The 23,946-nt window shown below is 46.7% G+C and overlaps 1 protein-coding gene across 2 annotated transcripts in view; it reads left to right on the forward strand.

Annotated features, from left to right (window-relative positions):
• Nucleotides 1–23,946, forward strand: part of LOC119395675 (protein 5NUC) — a 128,127-nt gene that overhangs the window by 19,089 nt on the left and 85,092 nt on the right. For both annotated transcript variants that reach the window (XM_049416730.1, XM_037662666.2), the window contains exon 2: nt 8,890–9,027. In XM_049416730.1, coding sequence (XP_049272687.1) covers nt 8,890–9,027 — 138 coding nt within the window. The remainder of the gene's footprint in view (nt 1–8,889; nt 9,028–23,946) is intronic.

Genomic DNA, 23,946 nt, shown 5'->3' on the forward strand with positions numbered 1-23,946 from the left:
TATTAACACCACAGCAATTTGGTTTCCTGAAGAACATGTCAACAGAATTAGCTTTGCTACACCAGAAAGAACATATAACAGAATCGGAAAGCAAGGAAACAGTAATTGGTTTATTTGTGGATTTTTCCTATGGATTTTAAATTGGTGAACCATGAAGTCTCGCTGAATAAGTTGGATATTTATGGTATTTGGTGTGAGTTAAAGTTAATGCATTCATATTTGTCCAAAAGGCGACAAGTTGTTGAAATAAATAATTCGCAATCACGAGTCCTGCCACTGCTCTGTGGTGTCCCATAGGGCCGCATATTGGGGCCCATGCTATTTAACTTTTACATAACGATAAAACCGTAACCCCAAATATATTACATACGCAGACGACACGACAATATTTTTATCTGGCAATAACATCGACCACCTTATTTCTAATTGTAATGACACTACACTTACGCTACAGCAGTGACCTTCATTCAACTCAGTGATTGTTAACGAAAATAAAACAAAGGCGGTTATCGTCTGAGCCCTCAATAAGTCACTCCTTCCTAATGCCCGTATTTTCTATCCCCGTTCAGTTGTTGTTGACCTTTTTTGGTGTGGTATTTAAGGCACACATGTCCTGGAAATTTGCATTGAATAATATTAACAGAACTTGCTCCAGAAACTGGAATAATCGGACGTTTAAGACGCATTCTCTGTGCGAATCTTAGATTATTTGTTTATTATTCTCCTTTATATTCACACGTGAACTACTGCCAACTTTTCATGGTATTCGGTATTCGGTGTGAGTCCTGATACTGAAATCAGTTCCAGCCTAGAAGAGCACAAGTCCACATGTCGAAACGTCGGCTCGAGCACCCACCCACTGTTTACAGATTTTGTCATCGATACATAGGGAGTATTGGAAGCTTGTCACACCCTGTTTAAATACTGCATGGCATGGAACGCTTGCCTTTTTTGTAACATCATTGGTAAACTGTCTTCTATCTAATAATTTTTATTTATATATTTGTTCCACTGCTAAACATATATTTATGCTTGTAGAAGACAATTGATTTCGCTTATCATATCGTTCTGTTTTCTTTTTTTTGCTATTGTTTTTTCTTTACTTTTATTCTGCACTGATCATTTGCTTTGCTTTGTTCATTGACTGTTTTTCATTGCTTTTGCTCACCCTCCAATCATTACGTGGGGCTGCGCCGCCTAGTGTCAGCTTTTTTTTTTTCCCCTGTCGTCTTCCACTTCTGTATTTGCACAATTTCGATGCGAAGATTTTATTTGATTAAAATTGATTTGATAAATATGAAATTAGCCACCGCTGTGGCCAAGTGGTTGCAGTGCTTGGCTGCTCACCCGAAGGACACGGGTTTGATTCCGGTGGCGACGGTCGCATTTTGGTGGACACGAAATGTTTGAGGCCCATGTAGTCTTCGATATCAGTAAGCGTTATAGAACCCCAGGTGGTCAAATTATCCGCAGCCCTCCACCATGGCGTATCTTATAGCCTGAGTTGCTTGCGAATGGTAAACACCATAAAACAACCAACCAACCAACCAACCAACCAACCAACCAACGAAACCTTTAATATTCTAAAAAAATTGTTTTGTTTTATCATACTGAGCGCATTTTGACGCGGAAGTTTGTGACAACACAGTCTATTTACTTACACATTTTTAAACTTTTTAAGAGCGGCGCACTAGCTATTGAAACACGTAGATTTGCAGTAACTTGTAAAACTTATTTGGTACACCCTGAAAAGATGTATATGATTGGATCACTGGTGTAGTCCCAAACCAATCGGGAATAGTTTCTGTAAGAAGCAATCAGAGCATTATAAATATTCAGTTTCAGAAACTCTGACAATAGGTATACCTCTTTCGATTAATGATACCTCTTATACAACTTAGCTTACCTGCAATGTAATTTATATGACAGAAGTAATGGGGAGAGAAAACTGCGCGCTTTTATCATATTAACTATTTCGAGCTTCACACATCTCAACAAAATACCCTGTCTCGCGTTTAATACTGTTTTTCTAGAGCAAAAAATGGCCGCCTTTGCTTTTTCTTTTTTTGCTAATCCTTACTGGAAATTTTAGTCGCCCAGTTACTGAGATTTCTGACGCTCTGGTGGATGAGCTAATGAATTCAGTACAGATGGAAGATAAAATAGAAAAGCTGGTGTCGTCTGCATATATAAGAAATCTGACATCTTGCAAAGTCTGTACTATATCATTTACGCAAGTAGGTCCAAAATACTTTCTCCTTGAACACGTGACATTATTGTGTATTCTTTTGATTACTCCATGATGTGAACTGTTTTCTTCCACAACGATAACCTTTAAGTACCTTGGAAAAGGTAGTGCTAAATAAAACTGACGTTTCTGCATAAACACACAGAAACAGCGCACACTATTAACCGAGGATTTCACTTAAATAACACACACGCGGACTAAGAAACACCATCAGCAAAAGATGGCCTGAAGGTTCGTGTAAAATGCGGTCTTTTCCGCAAGCAACAAGCATGGCAGGATTAGCGCGGCTGTGGTGAAGAAGGTAGAATGCCAGAGTTCGTGGGTGAACAATCAAGAACCGCGAAAAAATGATGGTGCAGCAGCAGGGGTTTGCGCATTGCTCCGTTATCGGGTGGAAAGTGTTACGTTGGGCAGACGAGCCACCGTTTAACAGGTTATTGGATCACAAAGCTTCTTTGAGGGGGCAGCCATAAGCTTATTTTCGCTACATTGTGCAGAATGCGGATGCGCTCCTGTGCTTTCGTGAACCAGGGTACCCTCGATAATAAAAGACAATGTGCACGAAAGATTTCGGAGGCATATTTCATTTGGATATCGGGTGAAACATGCGTAGTGAGGCCTTCTGCCATACTGCATGCGACTGAGTTAAACTACTTGGACACGAACCACTATATGACGTGTGAAATTAGCTTCATATTTTTTGCTTTTGACCACGTGTTTCTTAGCACGTGCGTATATACGTGTATTCTTTCAGTAAAATTCATGCTACATAGCTTGCGCTACATCTCTCCGTGTTTCTTTACATTCGTCGATGTTATTTAGCGCGACCATCTTTCAGGATACATTACCAACTCACCCAGCAAAGCACCCTTCTGAACTTTTACGTAAATTGAGAGCGACTCCTCGAATTCCGCAGTGGCTTACTTTATCAAAAATTATGTGGTGGATAATATACTCAAAAGCTGCCGTGAAGTCTAAGAATATATCACTGATGCAGTTCTTTTTCCATCGAAGTTCAGAACAGAAGACATTCTTAATTTGTTAAACAAACATTCAAGTTATGCCGTTTGGCTTTGTCTAGATTGAGCTTTCGGGTGTAAGCAACGAAGATAGCGGTTCTTATTTTAAAGTACGCTGACTAGTGTTTGCAACGAAATGTGCCCTAATTGTGTCATTTTACTGAGAGTACAGAAAGAGTCGGTCGGGATTAATTGTGAGATTAAGGTAGAGGTGCAGACACGGGGCTTCTCTTGCCTGGTTTTGTTCTGTAGCGTTCCTTTCTGCACGCTTTAACTTATTTCATAATGAGCGTTGCTGTGCATTCTTTCCCTGCACAGCCGCTATCACTTATAATAGCGCTTACGTTTAGCAAGCGGTTTACTCCGCATCATTTATTGTAGTGTAAACTGGCGAAGTGGCAGACAACACGTGATGCTCGTACCCACCGTTTTTTTTTTACTTTTGCATGTGCGGTATTCCGCGTTACGCACTTTTGTTACTGAACAACCCCCCAAAAAAATCTTTCGCTAGTCTAACCGGCGTAGTGGAACACTGGTTCGTTTTGGGCATGTTTGTAGCAACATGTACGCTTTAAATGCCTATTTTTGCCAAAGGAAAAAAAATTTAGAACACTGTTATACTTTTTCAGCTTTCCATAAAACATGTGATATGATCGTTGCGCAATTTCTGTAGCACGTTGAACCAGCTGAATAAATACTGAACATCCTGCTGCACAAACGATTGCAAAATGCGCATAAATGCGCTCTCGTGTTTCCGCACCTCTTTGACGCCTTCGCGTGAAGCTATGAAAACAGCAACGCTAAACAGTTAGTAGTGTTATATAACTTTCTACCAGCCTGTTATGTGCGGTTCTCGTGACAATAACTTCAAGGAAGATTGCAAAGAATCAAAATTAGTCTTGACAGAATTAGACGCAGTCAACGTATGACAGCAAACTGGGGTGAGTGAGTTGCAACTTTATTCATCAAGGGGCGAGCAAACTGGAATAAACCCGTACCTTCGCACAGTACTGTGACAGGCACTTTATTTGGTGTTACCATTGAATATGGCCTATGCTTTTCAAGTAAAATGTATTCACAATTGTGTATCTATGGGCGTTCTCAAGAACGACCACAAGAATTTGCACTGTTCGACATTTCGTACAGAGTTCGATGTGCCCAAATGCCCAGATATATCTCCAGTACTTGGTTTTCAAAGTTGCATTTGGTGTGCCACCTTATCCAGTCACAGAAGCACGAGTTATATCCCAACTAGCGTGCTTGGATCAAATGTTCTTCCACGGGGAACAACCATTAAAAAATCCACGTATATTTTTTGTGCAGTCTAACTTACCATGTCAACGCATTTCATATTTCAGCGAGTCATTGTTTGACGGGCCTGTGGTCTGCGCTTGTAACAACTACAGCATGCGAGTAACGAAGGCTTCTATCAGGCTGCATTGATGGGGGAGGGGAAGGCAGACGTATGCTTGTATGACTGCCCTTGCATCAGCCGCAGTCCTCGTTTCTTTATTTGTTCCACTGCAAATGTAAAGCATATTTTTACTCTAAGCGTACGAAAACTGAGATCGGTGTGATTTTGTACACATATTTGTACTTATAAGGAAGGTTACACGACGGGATATTTACATGATAGGCCTTTGTTATGTTCCCTGAAGGAAACTTGATCTGAAAATGGTGAACTGTGGGAACCTTGCGGTGTTGTAGATTCATTTTTATGCTTTGAAACAGCTTTGTTGAAAGCAAGCGTGCTTTTGTTGATTCTTCTTTCAGGTTTAAATGTCTTGCGTTGGCCTCACAGCATTTCCTAAAATATCTTAGCGTTTAAATATTTACAGTTGACTCATGCCAACGAATCTTAAGTGAATAATTCAGTCACTCGTCCTGTCTTTTCTGCGCTGGTTAATCTAACTCGTTAGATATTCTACAAAAGCATGCAACGATAAGGCACGATTGCCATCTGAGCACTTTTTAATGACAAGCTTGCTTAAACGTATTTAACACAAGAAGCTGATGGTGTACGTACTTCAAGGCAGCCTCGTGAACATAGTATGAATTCAACTACTACCGATCATCCACTTACTGAAGTAATTGAGACATTAGCAGAGGCTATAGGCTATAACATGAGATTTTTATGTCGTAAATATAACATGAAAGAAATTGGTGATAAATCTGTCTTGTCACAAACGAATATGCGCAAAAGCTTCGCAGTTTGTTGCACTTGCTGAGCGAGACAACCGCGTGCGCAGACCGCCAGCCCATCGCTTATCACAGACACCGGCGCTTTCTTGACGTGTGCTCCGTTCCTCGGCTTCATTATCGGCTGGCCTCTTGAATATATATATATATATATATATATATATATATATATGTGTGTGTGTGTGTAGTATAACGACAATTGAGTTCTGAAAAGCGGCAGCGGTGGCGTCGCAAAACCGGATACGAAAGCACGAAGCAGGCATTTCACGAGATCCTAGCAGCGAAGGGAGCATGTGCGGCCACCGACCCAAGCGGATGACTTTCTACGCTAATGGGATTGTGCTACGATAAATGCGCGTTACGACTCGCTGAAATTGTCGTTATCTCTGTATACATCCCTCTTCTCGAATGCTGCGATAAAGGATTATTGTTCTCTCAATTAATTTTCGGTTTTGTTATTTTTTTTACGAGCTGCGTTAGTCAACCTACTGTCATGTGGGCCCCCACACATTCGGGTACCTCGGGCTGCAGCCCTTTTAGGCCATAAGTTAATCCGGCACTGCACGTGCCGGACGAACAGGAAACCTGGAAATCCGGAGCTAAATGCACACCGTGGTCTTCGCGGCTACTATGGAAAGGTTCATGAAACCGGATGCCCATCCTGAGGCAGGCCTTGCGCGTCGCGTGAGCAAAAAAAAAATGACTCTGCCATCACCGAGATCAGTTGCTTTGATTTATAGCGCAAACGTTAAGGAAAGCGGCAAAAAAAGGTAGAAACAAGCGCATTACATTTCTTCGTCATCGCGCCTATTCTAGCTTTTTAGAGCCTGTACTGTTGTCCTTGCTGACTTCTGCACAGCAAACCTAAGAATACAAATCTCCTACAAGCCCAATCGACCGCACTGCTAAGATCACTGAGCCCAGAGATTAGATGAGCGCGTTTGCATAATTTGTAGAAAGGATCACCGGCTCAGAATTCGCATGAATCCCCTTCAATTTGTTTAGAACCTAAAGCATGGACGCTACCGGCCAACTCCCGCATCGGGAACAGATTGACACAGCTTTAGCCGTTGCCAGGGGCGGAGCCGGGGGGGGGGGGGGTTGGGGGGTTCAAGCCCCCCCCCCCCCCCCGAAATTTTCAATTTTGCTTGCGTATGTATACATGCGCACATACAAACTCACGCACGAACATACATAAACTATGGTTGAAACCCCCCCCCCCCGAAAAAAATTTCTGGCTACGCCCCTGGCCGTTGCCACCACCTTCAGTAAGCCAGAGTCTAATTGCGCGTTCTATCAGGTCCTTCTCATTGATAGCTCCTCCAGGGTATAATGTACGTTTGGCATCCCATTCGGAAGACACTGGTTCCTACGCTTTCCCTTTTGGGGCAGCGCCTACCCCCGAAGTATTCCCAAAACGATGGGCAAACTATTCCAGGTTCAGCCTGGAACAAAAGCATACATCGACAATTTTCTTGTCAGGGATGTGAAAGAGAAGCTTGACAAGCGTCTTGGCGTAGTGATGAAAACCATAAGAACTTTAGCACTAATCTAAAATAAGAACAAACGAGTATTTGCCACGGATGTAAACTTGCTCGGCGACCGCATCAGCAAAGCTGGCATTACAGCATACCCTGAAGTAAACAGCTGCATTTCTAGCATGTACCGTCGTTCCAGCAAACTAGAAGTACACAGGATTCTGGACACCGCAGACTGTTTTACGAAACTTCTGGGGAATTTCTCGCAGAAAACAGGGGACTTGAGGTTCATCCTAAAGCAGGAAGCCTTGTACGTTTAAAAGGTCCAGGATGACAACGAACGGAGCAGTCTACTTGACAGTGCTCTTTCGAGCGCTTTTCGACTAAGCGATGTCTCCGCGTTTTCGCTATAAGTGGTTCAGCAGCAGCACCTAAGCTGTCGTCCTGTGCACTATGTCGTCTCGTGCCAAAGCAAAGTACGCGCAGGTGGAGAAGACGCTTACAGTGACTTGCTTGTGAACTTCACTAGAGACTTCCTAGAGGTTTGCAAAGTCCTAGTCGAGACAAACCACAGCCCGCTCATTACACTTGCACAGCCTTCTTCTGTGACGTTTGAGTTCTGTCAGTGGCGCAGGACTCTTTCTTTCGACAGAAGTCGATCGTCCAACTTGTCAAGCTCGTAGCAAAGTGATTGTTACTTTGCACTATACCTCGAGAAGTCGCACAGATTCATGTGCTGAACGTTCATAGAAGGAACATGGTGGCGTGCATCCTTGAGCTGTGCCTTTTGTGAGGCACTCTAGCTACGGCAGCATTAGGCTGATCGGTTAGAGGTAGAATTGACGTTAGACTGGAAACGGATGTCAAGATTTTTTTTTCTATGCGTTTGGTGGACATGGTTGTCGCAATGCTCGATATGAAAGGCGACGTCATTCAATCACCTCACTTGAAGTTACCTTTCCGGAGTACAGGTATTCAGATGACTGAAGTGAGGTATATTTTTTCTTAAAAATTCATGGGCTCGTTTGCTTGTTTACTTTGTAGAACGTGTGTCTGCTTTGTAGAATGTGAGCATTATCGTATAAACTTTTTTATTATACGTCCCTCTGCAAACGTTTCAGTTTACAGAGCTCTTCTGAGTCAGTATGTCACTTTTCTCGGTCATTTAAAATGACGGTTGATTAGTAAATCAACGAACGGGACTAGCAGATGGACATTCATTATCGTATTGCGCATTTCTCATGCGACACTCATGGATGACGTAATGAACGAAAATAAATTCCCCAAAAGCCGCGTGCATCCATTCTTTTTGGGCCTTTATGTTCGTTAGTTAGTTCTTCCGCCAGTGCACAAAACAAAAGCAATGCAATCATGAGTGATAATTGATGTACGAATATACTGTAGGTAATGCTACACTCTTGATACTTTTCCAGATTTGTTTCTGCCTTCCTTTGCTTTGCATGTCCGATAGGTAAATAAATATATTTTACTTGTTAGTGGTTTTTACAATTATCAATTAGTCTACTCACATCCGGAGTTCGCTAATACTAAGTTTCCTTTAGTTTGAAAGCAATGACACGAGGTCCAAGTTTAGAGCACACGCCGTTAGCTTCTAAATTTTGCTATTTTTACATGGATTTTATTCTTTAGAACAACCAAGGCAAAGGAGGATGTCAAAGATTGCTTGAGCCCAATGTGGTGTTCCTAATTTAGAGCACAAATGTGGGAGTACTGCATCCGAGTTTCTTTTTGTTAAACGAGTGGTGTTCTTGATTTGTCGTCTACGTACTTACGCCAACCTTGAAGTGACATAATGCCCGCTTCGCCATACGCAAAGTGGCATAAATCGATTAAATATTTAGAAGATATAGCCATGAGTGTTCACATTGTGCCACGCAAACTATAGAACAAAATGTTGAAGAAATCAATTACCACTAATCTGCAGGTTTCGCGAGCCGCGGCGTCTGGCGCCAACGTGCTGTTCCTGAACGCTGGTGATTATTACCAAGGGAGCATCTGGTACTATGTCCTGGGCGCTCCAATTGTCGCAGAAGCCGTCAACTACCTCGCTCATGACGCAATGGTAAGTGCTCTTGTTACGCAATTTGCGCTGTTTTGCCAGCGTTCCAATCCCTTTGCACGAAAAGCTTCTCTATTCAGCACAACAGTGTCGCCCCTGTTCGAGGTAAACAATCGAACTTCTGCTGAAGCCCGCAATGATTGGAAAGGTTTTGAAGCGAAAATGTGCATTTATCGCAAGAAAATAAAAACTAAAGGGTTTTCTAAGAAATTTTAGTTTGAGAGGCGTTCGTCACGGGTTAAGTTCCCGGAACACGAGAAGTTTTTCTCCCGAAGTACATTTTTCAGGAAAAGCCATATCTGCTTCTCTACAGCTTCGTGCCACGAAGGGATGCATCACCATCACTTATAAATGAGTCTGTGCGAATACTCAAATTTTCGAATACGAATACATTTCAGTGGCTGCCAAGTCACTGCGATGAGACAGGCAATGAACGCGCCGACAGTGCTGCTCGATCAGCTCTTCAAAGGGACAAACCCGAGACAATAATATCCTGTTAAGGACTTATGCTGCTAGCTAACTTCGAGGAGCTGCACAAAAAATCACTTTCCGCATTTGGCAAACTGCAAGTAAACTGTACAGCCAGCACCGCCACTACCCGAACACATCACGTCTTCAGACACCTACTGGACTCCGCCAAGAAGATGCCACTCTGTTTTGCCGTTTTTGGCCAAGAGTGGATTTCACGAAGTCGTTCTCCTTTCGCATCGAAATGGCTGACAACCTTTTTTGTGACAACTGTAGCAGCGAGGGGACATTACAGCACACCTTCTGCGACTCTCCTGGCTACATTTTGCAGAAAAATCAATCGCGGTCACTCGAGCTCGCAATGACCACAGACTGATGACGGCAGAAACCATTCTGGAATTGTTCCTGAGAGGTCATTGCGGATGAAGGGCCAGAAAAGCAGTGCTTAAATTCCTGAAGAAATCAGACTTGCACCGGCGGTTATAGACCAATGGCGACTGTGGTGCGTTACTTTGTGTGTGTCCTCCCTCTCACTCTTTCTCTCTAACTCTATCTTTCGAATTTTGCACTAGAAGAAGCTAGAGCATGCAGGTCGGGACATAGATTATTACTGAAAGAACATAGTACTTATCAAATCAAGTAGGCGAATAAATTTTCCGTGCAGGCTTTTGGTGCAACACCTGTGGCCACACCACATTCCTTTCCTGTAGCATGAAATAATTACTATGAAATCTCATGGCATTTTAAACACCGGGAATGGCTGGGCGCCTTAAAGGTTTGTTTTATCTGAATGAGTACGCTCGTAGCAAGTTTTTGCGTGGATCCAGCGAAGCTGACTTTCCCCTCCCACCACTCAGAATCTGTGTGCGCTGCGGGTAACAAATCGTTAAAGTACTTTTTACCACCGTTTACTGTTTTGCGCTAGAGAGCCATGGAAACTTTCTTTATTATAGAAAAAAATTTCGCCACTACAATTGAAAATGACCACCCTAGGGTAGGCTGGAACTTATGCCGGTGAACTCACCGCGCGAAGCTAGGCATCAGATTAAATAAATACAAAATGATTCTTTATAATTGGATAGCCCAAAATCGACAAGGACTACGAAGGAACACAGATGTACAGGACAAGCGCCCTCGTTCCATTGTAGTCCTTGTTCATTTCGCGCTGTCCAATTTTGGAGATTATGAACCAACTAGCCCAGCAACGTATACTATTAGCATAAAGATTCAGACATATCCGACTCAACGTAACAGACAATGTTATGCGAAGCAGCCGGTAAGCAGCTGGATATGCCGCACTGCTCTACTTTGAGAATAGTGTTACGAGGCCGATCGACGGCACTGTGTAAATCAAGTAGTTGTTAGCGTGACGCAAGCCCAATAGGCACGTCGACAAGGCTCTAACGGCTCAAGAGTACTTTATAGTTTGACGTAATATCAGCGCTCGAGTTATAGCACAGAAGTCACTTATGCCGGGCAGGTATGAGAGCTTATATGCGTTGACGTGTACATTATCAGAAGCGACGGTTGGCTCATCCTTGCGGTGGCGAGTAGCGCTACACTCTAAGTGGCGAATAATTGTAGTGCCTGTCTACACCGACAACGCAAGCACTTTACACGACACCGTGCTATCCATTTAGACGTCAAATGAGGTATTTACCTTCGTGGAAGCATTTACGAAAGAGGCTCAGTTGTAATAGTTGCCTGATGACACTGACCCAATATTAGTTTACCAATGCCAGTCGATTACAATAAGCGAGTATGGTTTAGCACGCGAACTCGAGGGACTGCCGCAGAATGGCTGCCACGCCCAGACGGTATCAGGAATAAGCTACATATACCCACCACGTGTAAGTTTCTTTATTAACGCCTAAATTTCAACTATCCAGGGAATCAACACGTTTTCGGGACGAATAGAATATAACGTACTTTATTCCGATCCACAAGTCAGGCGAAAGTACACGCATGAACAACGATAGACCGACCGTGTTTTACATCATTTTGTACATTTCTCAAAAGGTTTTCGGTTCCCCCGCAGAAGACTGAAGTGCAGAGTTCGCAAGCCGCAATAGCACGGAGGGGGGGGGGGGGGTGAGTAGCCCTTTTCCCTGAAAAAAAAATTCCTGGCTACGGACCTGCCCACGATATTGACTTGCAACGCTTGGCTCAAGTCAATAAATAAAATGCGGTATAGACTATGTTACGAAAGGCACATGGGCACCGTCATCATGGGCTGTTAAAGGAATGTTTTCTTATTTTTGTGTATCTGACGCGTACTGATGAAGTCAGGAAACGCCGAATGCACCAATCCAACAGTTTTCACGTGTATACGCCCACCGTAACACCGTTCGCTTAGTTGTTCAAGATAAAACATGGCAAGGTTAACAGCCCAGCATGGCGGCACCGAAACCCGCCCGTAAAATAGTCTGTAGGCCGCTACTGGCTTACTGCTTCGCATGAGATCGACGCCCATAATATGAGAGATCTGCCGGAATTTCATCTTTAGTCTTCAGTATCATACCCCATAGGGGGGATGAACAAAGAGGCCTTCATCTTTCCTATCGAAAAACATTACGCGTACCGTTCGGCGCACCACTACACATCGACGTCTCGCAGCGTGCCTTCGCACAAATTGCTTGTAAGGCCGCTTTCTTGCTTTCTGATCGCCGTTTTACCGAGAAGCGGCACGTGCTAGGCATGCGGAGGCAGCTGCCAGCTTTCGTCTGCTCCATCGGGGTGACTACCGATCTTTTCCTTTTGTTTTGATCTCGCAGAAGAAAACCGGCTTCACTTCTAATGAGGAGCCACGCTGTGCTTCACGGAGACGCGAGATCGATGGAAAGAACGCTGCCATGTGAAAATTCACTTCCGCTTTCGTCATCTGCAAGAAGTCGTGCAATTTAAGTAAACTTTTTTTTTTCCGGCGTTCAAGGAAAGCCCTGAAGTATGAAATGAAACCACGTGACTGGCTCGTGCTCTACCGTACTGCCGTCGTCTCAAGCGTGCTTGGAGCGAAACAACCGGAGCGCGGACCGTGAACCTGTCGGTTGTCCGGGACGACGGCGCTTCCTTGTCGTGTATAGTCTCCACAAATGCTGACGCGATCGGAAGCCATTGCCTAAAACCTTGCCTCGGGTGAGGACACATGAACCGTTAAACACAGGGAAGTTGGATGGACAAGAACCGAAAAAAGATAGTCGTTTGCGACAGCTACAGAAGCGCCGTGTAGAGCAGAGCCGCTGAACTATCATAAGTGGAGTATAGGGCATGAAGGGCAGCACGGCGGCGTTGCTTGCAGACGGACGAGTGTAGGTGCTCGACAAGTGCATAGCGTCGAAGCCCTGTCTGAGAAAACTGGTAACGATGCATGCGTCGCAAGTTGCAACAGCGACAGATAAACTCTCACGCAGCAGATGTTGGAGTGTCTGGGAAGCCCCGCAGCCGGCGCAGTCCGCGGAGCTAGTGTTTACTTTCGCTACGGTCCCTGTACATGCGCCAGTCTAGGCCGAACCGGTCCGGATGTCTAGGAAAGCGCGCTCTCGCCTGTGGACTCCCTTCTCGTGCGGGGGGCGTGGCAAGCGGCCGGCAGTAACGCGGGCATCTTGGTGACAGCTTCGAAATAGTCGCAAGCGTCGTGGGGTTGTTTGCCAACTCCGCGTGCTCTCCGGCGGCCTCATTGAATTTTATGCCTAGTCTGCCTAGTTGGTCAGGTGATGTTGCACTCGCCATTGAAGAGTGAGTAAGGTCCAAGACAAAGCGCTCAGCGGGTGGCCCGTGGCATCCTCTATTAGCAGTTGGCGAAGGGCTGGCCTCGAATCGCAGGCTATCGCCTGGCTAATGACGGTCGGCGGCATCCTACTGACGGCGACCATCACGGCAACTATTCAACCGCGGAACCCACAAGGCCTGCATTCTAGCATATGTGCCTCACCACCGAAAACCGTCTGATATGATGGCTGACGCTCAGGCTGAGGCACATAATTCTTCCAAGGGAGTGGGACGCCCTGTAGCGTGATGCACGGAAGGTAGCGGGGAGCAGCTGTACGAGCGTTCACCAGGACAGCATCTGTCTTCGTCGCCAAGACTGTCAACGCGACCTTTCGTAAGAAATTGTTGACGACCTAGCCTTCACGTTGTTTTGCACCTCAGTGGCGAGCGGAGCGGGCCCTCGTACGTGACGACGTAAATTAGTGTGCGCGCAGGGAGAGCACTTGTCTTAGGAAAGCAGTTCACTAGATATACGAGCTTCAAGTTAAGAAGGACTGAGGACATTGTGCTGTGGCACACCCAAGTTGACAGGGCAAGGTGCGCTGGTGGCCCTCCACCGGCGTAGCTGCTCGAGCCTGCTCGAGCGTGCGACTACAGTCGCAAGACTGTCAGCTGTACCTCGAAGAGCACGGACGCCGCGCTGTTGTGGTAGCGCCACATCGCGTGTCGACGCAATTCACTCGAGCCGAAAGAAAGACGATAGGAGCCTAGAAAGCGGAGAGAGTGAGTTGATGCTTATAAATATGCGAGTTAACCAATACCAGCGAGATGCAGCACTAGCTAACACTAACTAATCGTATGACCATAGGTCGGCAAAAAAATTGGAGCTCACTCAGACTCACTCAAGAAATATATTTTGCTTTTAGGATTCACTCGTGCTCAGACTCGCCAAAATTTTCTTCAACCGGACTCACTCGGACTAAGACTCACTAAAATTTTTGTCAACCGGACTCACTCGAACTCAAGCTCACCAACTTATTACTCAGCGGACTCACTGAGACTCAGACTCACGGCTTTCTTTACCTGAGTCTGAGTGAGCCTGAGTGAGTCGGCTCATGAGTCCGTAAGCGTAAGATTAGCGTTTTCTATCATGGTGTCAGGGCTCTTTAACGCTCACATAATCGGTGCTCTACGATACGTCTTCTGACCATGTACCTTGAAATACTAGTTATGAGTGATTACAAACCAGTAAGGACATTTTTTTATAAAAAATAGGCGACTCACACGATATGTTTTTATCAAGAACTTCCCGTGAAAGAGCTTGCAGTGGGTGGTCATAGCACCCCCCCCCCAACTCACGCCTGTGATCAATAAATATTAAGGTGGTGCATGAACGCTAGTACGTTGAGATATGTGTGAACAGACTTGCGTATAAACGTAAGCCGTTGGTAACGCTGAAGATGAGTAGGTAGGAGTCTGTATGACTCAAAAATCCCTTAATCCCTTTCCCCCAGTGTAGGGTAGCAAACCGGACGCGCATTCGGTTGACCTCCCTGCATTTCCTTCCTCTCCTCGTCCTTATACTGCATAGTAAACAGACAAATAAGTATGTCGAGACTAGCGTTGACCGGTCCTACAAACGCAATTACCGGTAACAGTGTGAATATTGGTAGACCACAACCCACGGGGCTCGGCTCACTGTGAAATTAAGCATGTTGGTAAATAACAGTCATCCCCTTTCGCACTCCGACGTTGTCATTCACGGCATCGGGAAGACTCTACGCCACCAGAATTTCATGTTCTGCGAGACTCTTAGCAAAGCTTCAATTTGTGCTAGTTGGTGCGGCATTGTAATGTAGATGCGTTGGGCGAAATGCACAAACGAGTAACGGAAGAAGTGGACAGGACGAGTGGTGCGCAGTCTTTCAACTCTCCTGCCCTGTCTCGTCCTGTCCACTTATTCCGTTACTCGTTTGTGCCTTTCGCTCAGCGCATCTACATTACGAGACTCTACGTCACCAGATGCCACGCATCGGCGGCATCTCTAGCCAGCAAAGGAGACGGCACCGCATACCGCCTATCCCAGTGCCACTCGACGTTTGCCTTCGGCGACGAAATATGAGCTGACGAACCCGGACTCGCTGTTACACAAAATGTTCATCTCGTCTGCCTCATTCGTGTACGGCACGCAGCGTGGCTTCTCGTTTGAAACGAAGCTGTGCTTCGACTGAGGACTGACATCAAAAAGGAAAGCTCAGTGGTTGCCGCCCGGACGCGGTACTCCTCATCAGCGGCATCCCCGCACGGCAGGAAATGCGCGGGACGGCGCCGCCACACAACGTGCCTCAGTTATGCTCGATGTTTGTTCTCAGGAAAGGATTATGGCCGGTGATGAAACACGAGCTGCTTGTTTACAAAATGGTGCTATCCCCGGCTGTGCCGCTCCTCTACGGCCCGCACATCGGCTTGTTCTTTGACACCTGGCGTGTACTCTAAAAGAAAGGAAGAAAGAAAGAAAGAAAGAAAGAAAGAAAGAAAGAAAGAAAGAAAGAAAGAAAGAAAGAAAGAAAGAAAGAAAGAAAGAAAGAAAGAAAGAAAGAAAGAAAGAAAGAAAGAAAGAAAGAAAGAAAGACTGGACTGTCTCTGCCCGGCAGCCTCCGCAAACATAAGACATCGATTGCTTGAGACACCATGAGAGTAGAAAGCAAGAAAGCGGCCTTACACTAGCCAACATTTGTCACCAGTTAGGCGCGACCAACCAAAATTAGAACACACACTAGCCAACATATTATATGCGTGCTTGCTTTATATATGTATTTTTGCTATGGCACGGTATGCAGAAGCTGAATCGAAATGCTATAAAGCTTCTCTCTACTTTGCCACTGATATTCCTCGTACAGTGTTCACACAAGACCGACAAAAGGGATTGACTAATTGACTGATTTCATTCATGAAAGCCAGCGCAAAGGAGACTCGCGAGTAGAAGAAAGTACACGACACAAGCTCTTCTAGTCGTGAGTCTTGTTTGCACTGGCCATCATGAGTATATTCGAGGTCGCCTCATTTGCTACTTCAGTGACTGCTTTATCGATTGATTAACCTGGCTCGTCAACGCGACATCGCCTATCGCGATAGCGAGAATAGAAATTTGTCATAATGAATAATTTTATAAGACTGAGCTGACCTGCAACATCAAAGGAATTGTAGAAACACTGAGGGGCGCAGCTCCAGATGCAGCGTCGCCTGAGGGTACAGCAACGAGCCCAGGTAAAGGGACGCTGCAAGACTTTTTGAGCATGGTCAGAAAACGCTGCCGATCGGCAGTCGAGGTTCCTGAGAACACGTGAGCCAAGAATTATAGCGCAGCACGTAGCCTGGAATTGACAATGAATTCTCAAAGGCAGCTAGAAATCTCTCGCTCTTCTCTCGACAAATGATGCCATAATCCAAAACTACCACGTCATAAGCATAAAGTCAACGTCCATGGGCTGATTTGGGCATTGTGAGCTGCATAGTTACTGCGGCCACCGCGGGGCGCCGCGACGTGCCCGCGCTCACTCGCTATCACACTGAATGTAAGCCGCGCGCTCGAAAAAAAGAAAGTGCTTAATGTCGTGACGCGCGCTGAAGAACGCACGCATCTTCTTGCCCCTTTTTCATCCCCTCCCCCCGCCCCTCTTGCCCCTGCGTAGCTTTCAGCGGTCGAGTCGTCAAGCAATAAACTTCTTTAATCAACATTATACCGTATGGTGAAGTCACGCACTTTTGGCGGGGACAAAGGGGACAAGAAAGACACGACACTCGCTACTCCCTTCCTTTAACTTCATTCATTCAATGAAGTCGTTCGATGATTACTTGGAAGTGTGTGGTGCAGGGCCCCTTTAATATCGAAGCGCTATGGAAACCTCGAGCTTCGATGAGGCTCCGTTGGTTACATGGCATAGAGTACACGGGCGCAGCGATGGCAGTCATCCTGGGGTCGTAATACTCACGCCGGAGTGTATTTTGGATCATGACAAGGCATACTTGTCGAAATCATGGGATGATTCCTGTGAGACGTCCCCCTGCTACCGACCGCCACTAAATCCCTTTATCCCTCTCTCAACTCGCCGCTATATACCACTTGCTCACCCCCCTCTTGGCCACACCTCTAAACAACTTTCTGCTCAAATGGATTCGTGTTGGGGCCGGGAAAGAAGAGAGGCAACGAGCTTTCCTTAATTACTAACACATCTCATTTAATAGTAATCATGAACGACATACACACGTGCTCTCCGCACACAACACCCGCTACACAAAATTATAACAAAGGAATATATCATTCACGCCGTGCAATACAGAATACATATAAGGAAAATACCTACAATACAATGACGCGATCAGCACAAGATAAAGTTGTTACTTAGCCAAACTGCGAAATGTCGCAAAGTTCGTGAAAATACAAAGGGATGTAGCTTATCTCACGAGTGAGTCCGCCTTGTCGCTGGCCTAGGAGCTGGTTGCTCGGGTCTGGGCTCGTATATTGTTCTCGTTGTCGCTTCCTAGTTCGTCCAGGGGCTTTGCTCGGTCATTGCGGCGGACTTCTTCGCGCTCCAAGCGCCTAAAGATCTTTCTTTCTCATTCCTCGGGGCATCGAACGACCGGACTTCCCGAGCGGATCCCTCAAAAGGAACCAAAACAATGCTCAGTTATGTCGCAACTCTCCTCATCTCTTCTTCATTCCACTGCTCACCGTCTCCATCATCGCCTTCACCATCTCCCTCAGTCGTCCCTACCTGAGTCCTCTCTTTCATCATCTACCCCAGTTATCATCCTCTCTCCTCTATATCTCATCCCACCTCATCGAAGTCCCACGGTCGCTTTTCGTAGGCACCGACTCCGCCCTTCCGTGACGCGACAATGGACGCGACATATTTACTTGTCGGTTAGCATGTGTCAGCCCGACGACCGCCTTCACAGCCGACAGCCGTGCAAAACCCTCTCTCAAGGAAAAGTAGATCAAGCAGGGGTGCTATGCAGGATGGCCCGAGTTTGGCGAAACTCGGAATCTTTCCGCGCTCTGGCGACACCTCCTTTTGAACGAGTTAACAGTACGAAAAGGCCAAATCCAGACCTCAGCGTGCGCTGTGTTCCATTGGTTACGTTGGAACCCGGCGTCACGCCAAGGACGGTCGACAAAGTTGGGTGGTGCCTTCAAACCAGAGGCATCTTCTTTCATTTGTTTGTGCAGAAGTGCACCCATGCAAGAAAAGTGTCAGAAAATTTTATTAACGACATTTTTTAGAGGTACGGGCTCTTTAACTTCCTTTTCAAGCGTTTAATGTCTGCATTAAGTATCCTTTAGAATAATCAGCACTGCGGCCTCTGAGATTAGCTCCGGCCAAGCGCATTCAACCTGATTCAACGCCACGGCCGGAGCTGATCGCCGAGGCCACGTGTGTAATCAACATGGTCGGCCATATTCTAGCGCGTTGCTCGGCCGGCGCGCCCTCTTCGTCCTCTTATTAATCGTCTGCTCGCTCCCCGAGCACGTGCGCCCAGCTGATTAGCTAATTGGATAGTCGGTATACCTAGGTAACTAAGCCAGGACATGCTAAGTCCAAGCTAATTAAGCCAAGTCACGCTAAGACCAAGCTAATTAAGAAATATCTTACTAGGCCATGCTAATGAAGCCGTGTAAAGCTAAGACCACGCTAATTAAGCCCATGCGAACATGACGCTAATTAGTGGCGTGTCAATTAACACCAAGCTAATTAATTTTCTACTCATTAAGGTGACGCTAATTGGAATCGTAATAATTATGATTGCGCTAATTAGCTCCATATTGATTAACATCGTGCTAATTATACCTGAGTAAATGTGCTAACTAAACATTACCACTTACGACAGAAATATCCAATATCATGTTAATTATGACCTAGCTAAATAACACCATCTAAATTGAGACCAAACTAACCCCTTCAGACACGCATTATGATGCACTGTCTGCAAATGCGTCAAAAATGCATGGCATGATTCGAAGGCACTCAGTATTACATATCAAGAAAGAAAACGAAGAAATGTGTTGTTTTTTGTGAGTGTCAGTAATTAATTGTTATTAGCGTGTTCCTAATTATCTAATTATTCTGCCATCAGTCAGCTTCCGTACTTGCATAAAAAGAATCAACTATTAGGCCCAAAAACCATGTACACCTTCTTTTTTGGTTGTATTTGTTCCGAGCGGAGAAAAAAAATACTCTTGACGTTGGTCCTGGAACGCGGCACGTCGAACGATCGTCTAAAATGGTAGTGTCTCCAGAAAAGTGATCCTCTGCAGCAATACGCAGGGCAGTGAAGTTAAATGACCGCTAGTTGTCCAATCAGGACGCGTGCACGAATGTGCACACTGAGTTTCAGGCCATTTGAAGAAACACGCGGCATGGGACGCGCCTCCGAAGTTCGCGTCCTCAAACGAGGACGCCGTGCCGCAAAGGGCTAACGTGGTCTTCACTCCGAAGCAGACCGAGCAGACTTAGTAGACAAGCCACGTAAAAAGCTAGAAGCTCCGTCGACGGTTCCAGCCTTTCACAAGTAGTGCACGCTGACCAAATAATTTTATATGCAAAAAAGCTGCTGCTTAGCGTCCACTGCATGAAACGCTGGACAGGCACACCGGCACTGTGGCAGTCACGAGTTGAACTGGGGCGTTTTCAGGATCAACGATATTGTACTCGAGTTCGCGCGTCAATCAGTTTGATGGACAGACGCCCGCTGCAAAGACCGGGTCCGCCCACAGCGTTTGCTCTTGCCTAGCAGCAGTGCTCACGCCGCAACGCAAGCGAGCGGCACGATTCATCTGTTAGCTTGATCGCACGGACAATGCACACACGCACAAAGAATCATTACGTGGCTACGATGTCTCGCATTCAATTTCACCGCGCTCACAATGTTTTACCACTCGCATCCATGAAGCAAGCGCTCCTGGAGGCATTTGCGGCGAGAAATATTACTATTTACTTGTTTGTGGAGACATTGTTTCTACCGATTCGTTACCGCTGGAAAATCTTTGGTCGTGTAATGTAAGTAGCAGTAACCAGTCCAATTATATATTTGTAATATTCGAGAGAATCGAAACGAGCTGCACAAGATTGCTGCGTGTGCGCGCTTGTTGCCCTCGATAGTGGGAAATTTCTCTGCTGCAGGTGGAACGAAAGAACTTGCCCGAAAGAGGACAAACGCCCACGAACACGCCCGTGGGAGGCGCGATGTTCAGTTGGCAAAAAGACAGCGCGACAATCACGCTGACGTCGCTGCACTGTTGAAATGTTGACTGAGTGGCGGCGCTGACGCGTTCGCACGCGGTGTTCCTTTGAAAACCGTCGCAAATGCCGCACATGCGTTTGTGACGTCATGCTTGTTCTTCAAGCCGTTTTTATCAACTTTGCTATCACGCGCTTCGCACTGTCTTCCTGTCATGACCGCAGTAGTGCGAGCTCGGAGCGAACTCGTGTTCCCGAGAAACTCGAGCCATCCTGCATAGCACCCAAGCTCAAAACTTGGAGAGGGCAACTGGCAAGCTGTCCGATGACGCGTGAAATATGGGCGGCCAGGAATTTCAACGCTCAGACAAAGTGCGCCGTCTTGGTCAACGTGCAGTGTTTTGAGCGCTGTAAAGAAAAGCCTCTGACCGTCCCCATCGCCCCCGTTTCCCCGGTGCCTGGCGATTAGATGTCAAAGGCGGGCTTCATCTCTTGCAATCAGGCGTCTTCCGGACATTTCCCCGTAGTCGCCGCTGCTTTTCTTCAAACGCCGCAGACGGTCATTCACGGAGGATGCGATAATGAGCCCCGGGAGCTGCAGAGGCAGCGGCCCCGCTGACGGGATGGCTGGCCTGGCCCTGCACAGGGCCTGCAGCGGAGTCGCACGAACGAAATCGACAATAGGCGATCTGCTTTGCCCATGCCATAAAACTGAAGGGCGCGCACGGCGCCTCGCCGCTGCAGTGACCGCTGACCAGGGACGCTGCCACCGGATCCCGGTGTTCGGGCCCCGCGGGGGCCGCCGACAGAAGCTTCCAAGAACCCCGCTGCGAAATGCGTCTTCGTCGCATCGGGGGGTTTCCTTTTTTGTCGAGGCGTGGGTTTAAAAAATGAATATGAACACTTTAACAAGCCCGTGCTCCGGTCGGCGTTTGCAGAGACGTCACACCTGGCGCTAATATTCGTTGTCGTCGGCTGTGCAGGACAGCGATCAGCTTTTCTTTTTCTCATTTGCGCAGCATACGGGACGTATGTAACTACTTGCTTCATTAGAAAACACATGAAGCGCACAACTGCAAGGGCTGAGCACGTGCCTGTGGCTCGAAAATTGGGAGGCAGAAAGCAGCACATCGTCACGTCGAAACAGCGTCGTTTCCACAAAGGGGCTTCAGCGCATGCAGTATATATTTTTGGCGCTCGTTTATAATCTATAGGTGCATAATAAGGTGCATTATATTGCAATGCAAGCTTATATTACGAATTTGACACTCACGTCTTATGACCAATAATCCCTCGCATAACGAGGGTCTCGTTCTAGCAGACTTAGTGCCTTCAGGTAGTTTACGAGGGTCAGCTGCCAGCTCGTAAAAGCATCACGTGCTACGTGACGCCATCATGCAAAATAAAAAAAGAGTGTTTCGCACTCGCATTCATGGCTACGAGTGGCACTGGCTAACACTCTCGGGTTTAAATGCACACATATACCTAATAAAGTGGACGGGAGGACGACCTCCGCCATAGCTCGGTGGTAGAGCATCGGACGCGTTAATCGAAGGTCGCAGGTTCGGTCCCTGCTGGCGGCAGGTTATTTTTTCGTCCACTTTATTTTTTTCCCATTTATATCATAATTACTACAAATAACATCCCCTATACTTTTCTTGGCATTATTGCCTGTTAGTTCTCATTAATATTGTGTCTAACAAAGAAAAAACGAGCCCTTGAGTTCCCCTTTCGATCTAACTTCCTTTAAGAGACACAAAAAGTATAGCTTAAGAAGTTGAAATACCTCCAGCCACAAATTCTTGGAGGAAACCCGACGTTTCGAGACCGGCTTGGTCTCTTCTTCAGGGGTGACTGTGCTGATCAGGGGGGCTTCGTCGCAGCTTGTTTTTGGCTCCGCCTTTCTCTTTCCCTCACGTTCCGGAGGCCGTGCACGTAGACGTAGTTGCGTGGTTGCGTTTTCTTCACCATGTGCAGTGCCGAAATCGTGAGTATTTCTGTGCTTTTGACCATCGCCGGTTGCCGTTGAGAGTGGCAGCCGTTCGAGTGTTGCCTCGTCAGCTGGAAACTGCATCATCGGCACGTTCTCACGACCGACCGAGGCAGCGGTGCACCATTTCTCCGATAACAATGCTGGCGCCGGCTAGCTTAGGATACCTGTGTTCGCTGTATGGCGAGAGTCCCGTTCGCTGTCTGTTCAATATGTCATCGAGCCGTACCTCGGCGTATCCTCCCCGTAGTCTCAGGTTCCCGAGAAACCGCGACACAGCAACCAAGCAGACTCGCATTTTCACGGTAGCTGCAGACAGCCGGGGGATGGGTCCGCGCCGGCCCGATGCCCCACGACCCTTTCTTCTAGTCTGTAGTTCTTTGTTGTCAGCCCGCACTCGCTGTGCGCCCGCATTCGAAGAGCAAACAGCATCGAAGTACCGCCACTGGGAGAAGGGTGCGCGCAGCTTTGCCGTGTTGAATACGATTCAAGCGTGAGCAGTGCGAAGAGGCGGTGTATCGGAGTGTGGATCGAAACCCATCTCAGCTGTCATTCGTTCCAAACGCGCACACAAGTTTGCGTCCATGGTTGGCAGATCGATGAAAACACTACGGCAGTTCGAGGTGCACACCCAACCGACTCGCAGTTTTCAAGCACGCGCGATACACGGTGCCATGGGCTCCGCCGCTCGACGACGACCGCGCGAGCCGACCGGAAGTGGCGCCACAGACCACGTGGTTGCGCCGAGACGCCAGAGAGAAAAAAATGAAGAAAAAAAATGCCGCCGGCGCTGACGTCGCCTCCTCGCACCTCCGCCCTCCCTCCCTTCACGCCGCGCGCAGCTTTCCGCGCGCTCGCTGCGTTGAGTTGAGGGAGAAAGCTGCGGAACGTGATCTCTATAATTTGGTAACACCACTTAGACTTGACGGATTCGAAAAATTTTTGCGGCACATGACTCGTGAAGAGTCATACGTCAATAATGAGACTATTCCAATATAACTGAGAAAGGTGTTGCAGGGCCCCTTTAATTGGCTGTTGTGTTTTTTAACAAAGAAATGAGCCCCTCGAACAATTCCCCTTATTTCGCACTTTCATAGCGAGGGCTTCGTTCCGGCAGACGTGATGCAGCATGCGAGGGTTTATTGGTCAGCTGCCACCACGTACAAAGATCACGTGCCCCGTGACGCCCTCTGCAAAAAGTGTTCCACACTCTCTACCTTGGCTACGAGTGGCGCTGGCTGACGCTCCCAGGTGCTAAACGCACATAAATACCCCACAATGTGGATGAGGGAGTGCCCTCTTTCGTAATTCTTTAAGGCGGTGTGATGGCGGATTTCTGACATCACGCAAAGTATGTAATCAAGCAAAATAAAATAACTTATAAAATACATATGAAAACTAGACGTAGAAAATAAAATAAAATAAAAACGAAAGTTGAAATTACAGCAAATGCATTAAAGCAGCTTAATAAGGAAATAAAAATACGATGCCGGACGCCACAGTGAACATTTGCAAAAC

This window comes from Rhipicephalus sanguineus, chromosome 6 (assembly GCF_013339695.2).
Source record: "Rhipicephalus sanguineus isolate Rsan-2018 chromosome 6, BIME_Rsan_1.4, whole genome shotgun sequence".
In the NCBI taxonomy this organism is placed as follows: domain Eukaryota; kingdom Metazoa; phylum Arthropoda; class Arachnida; order Ixodida; family Ixodidae; genus Rhipicephalus; species Rhipicephalus sanguineus.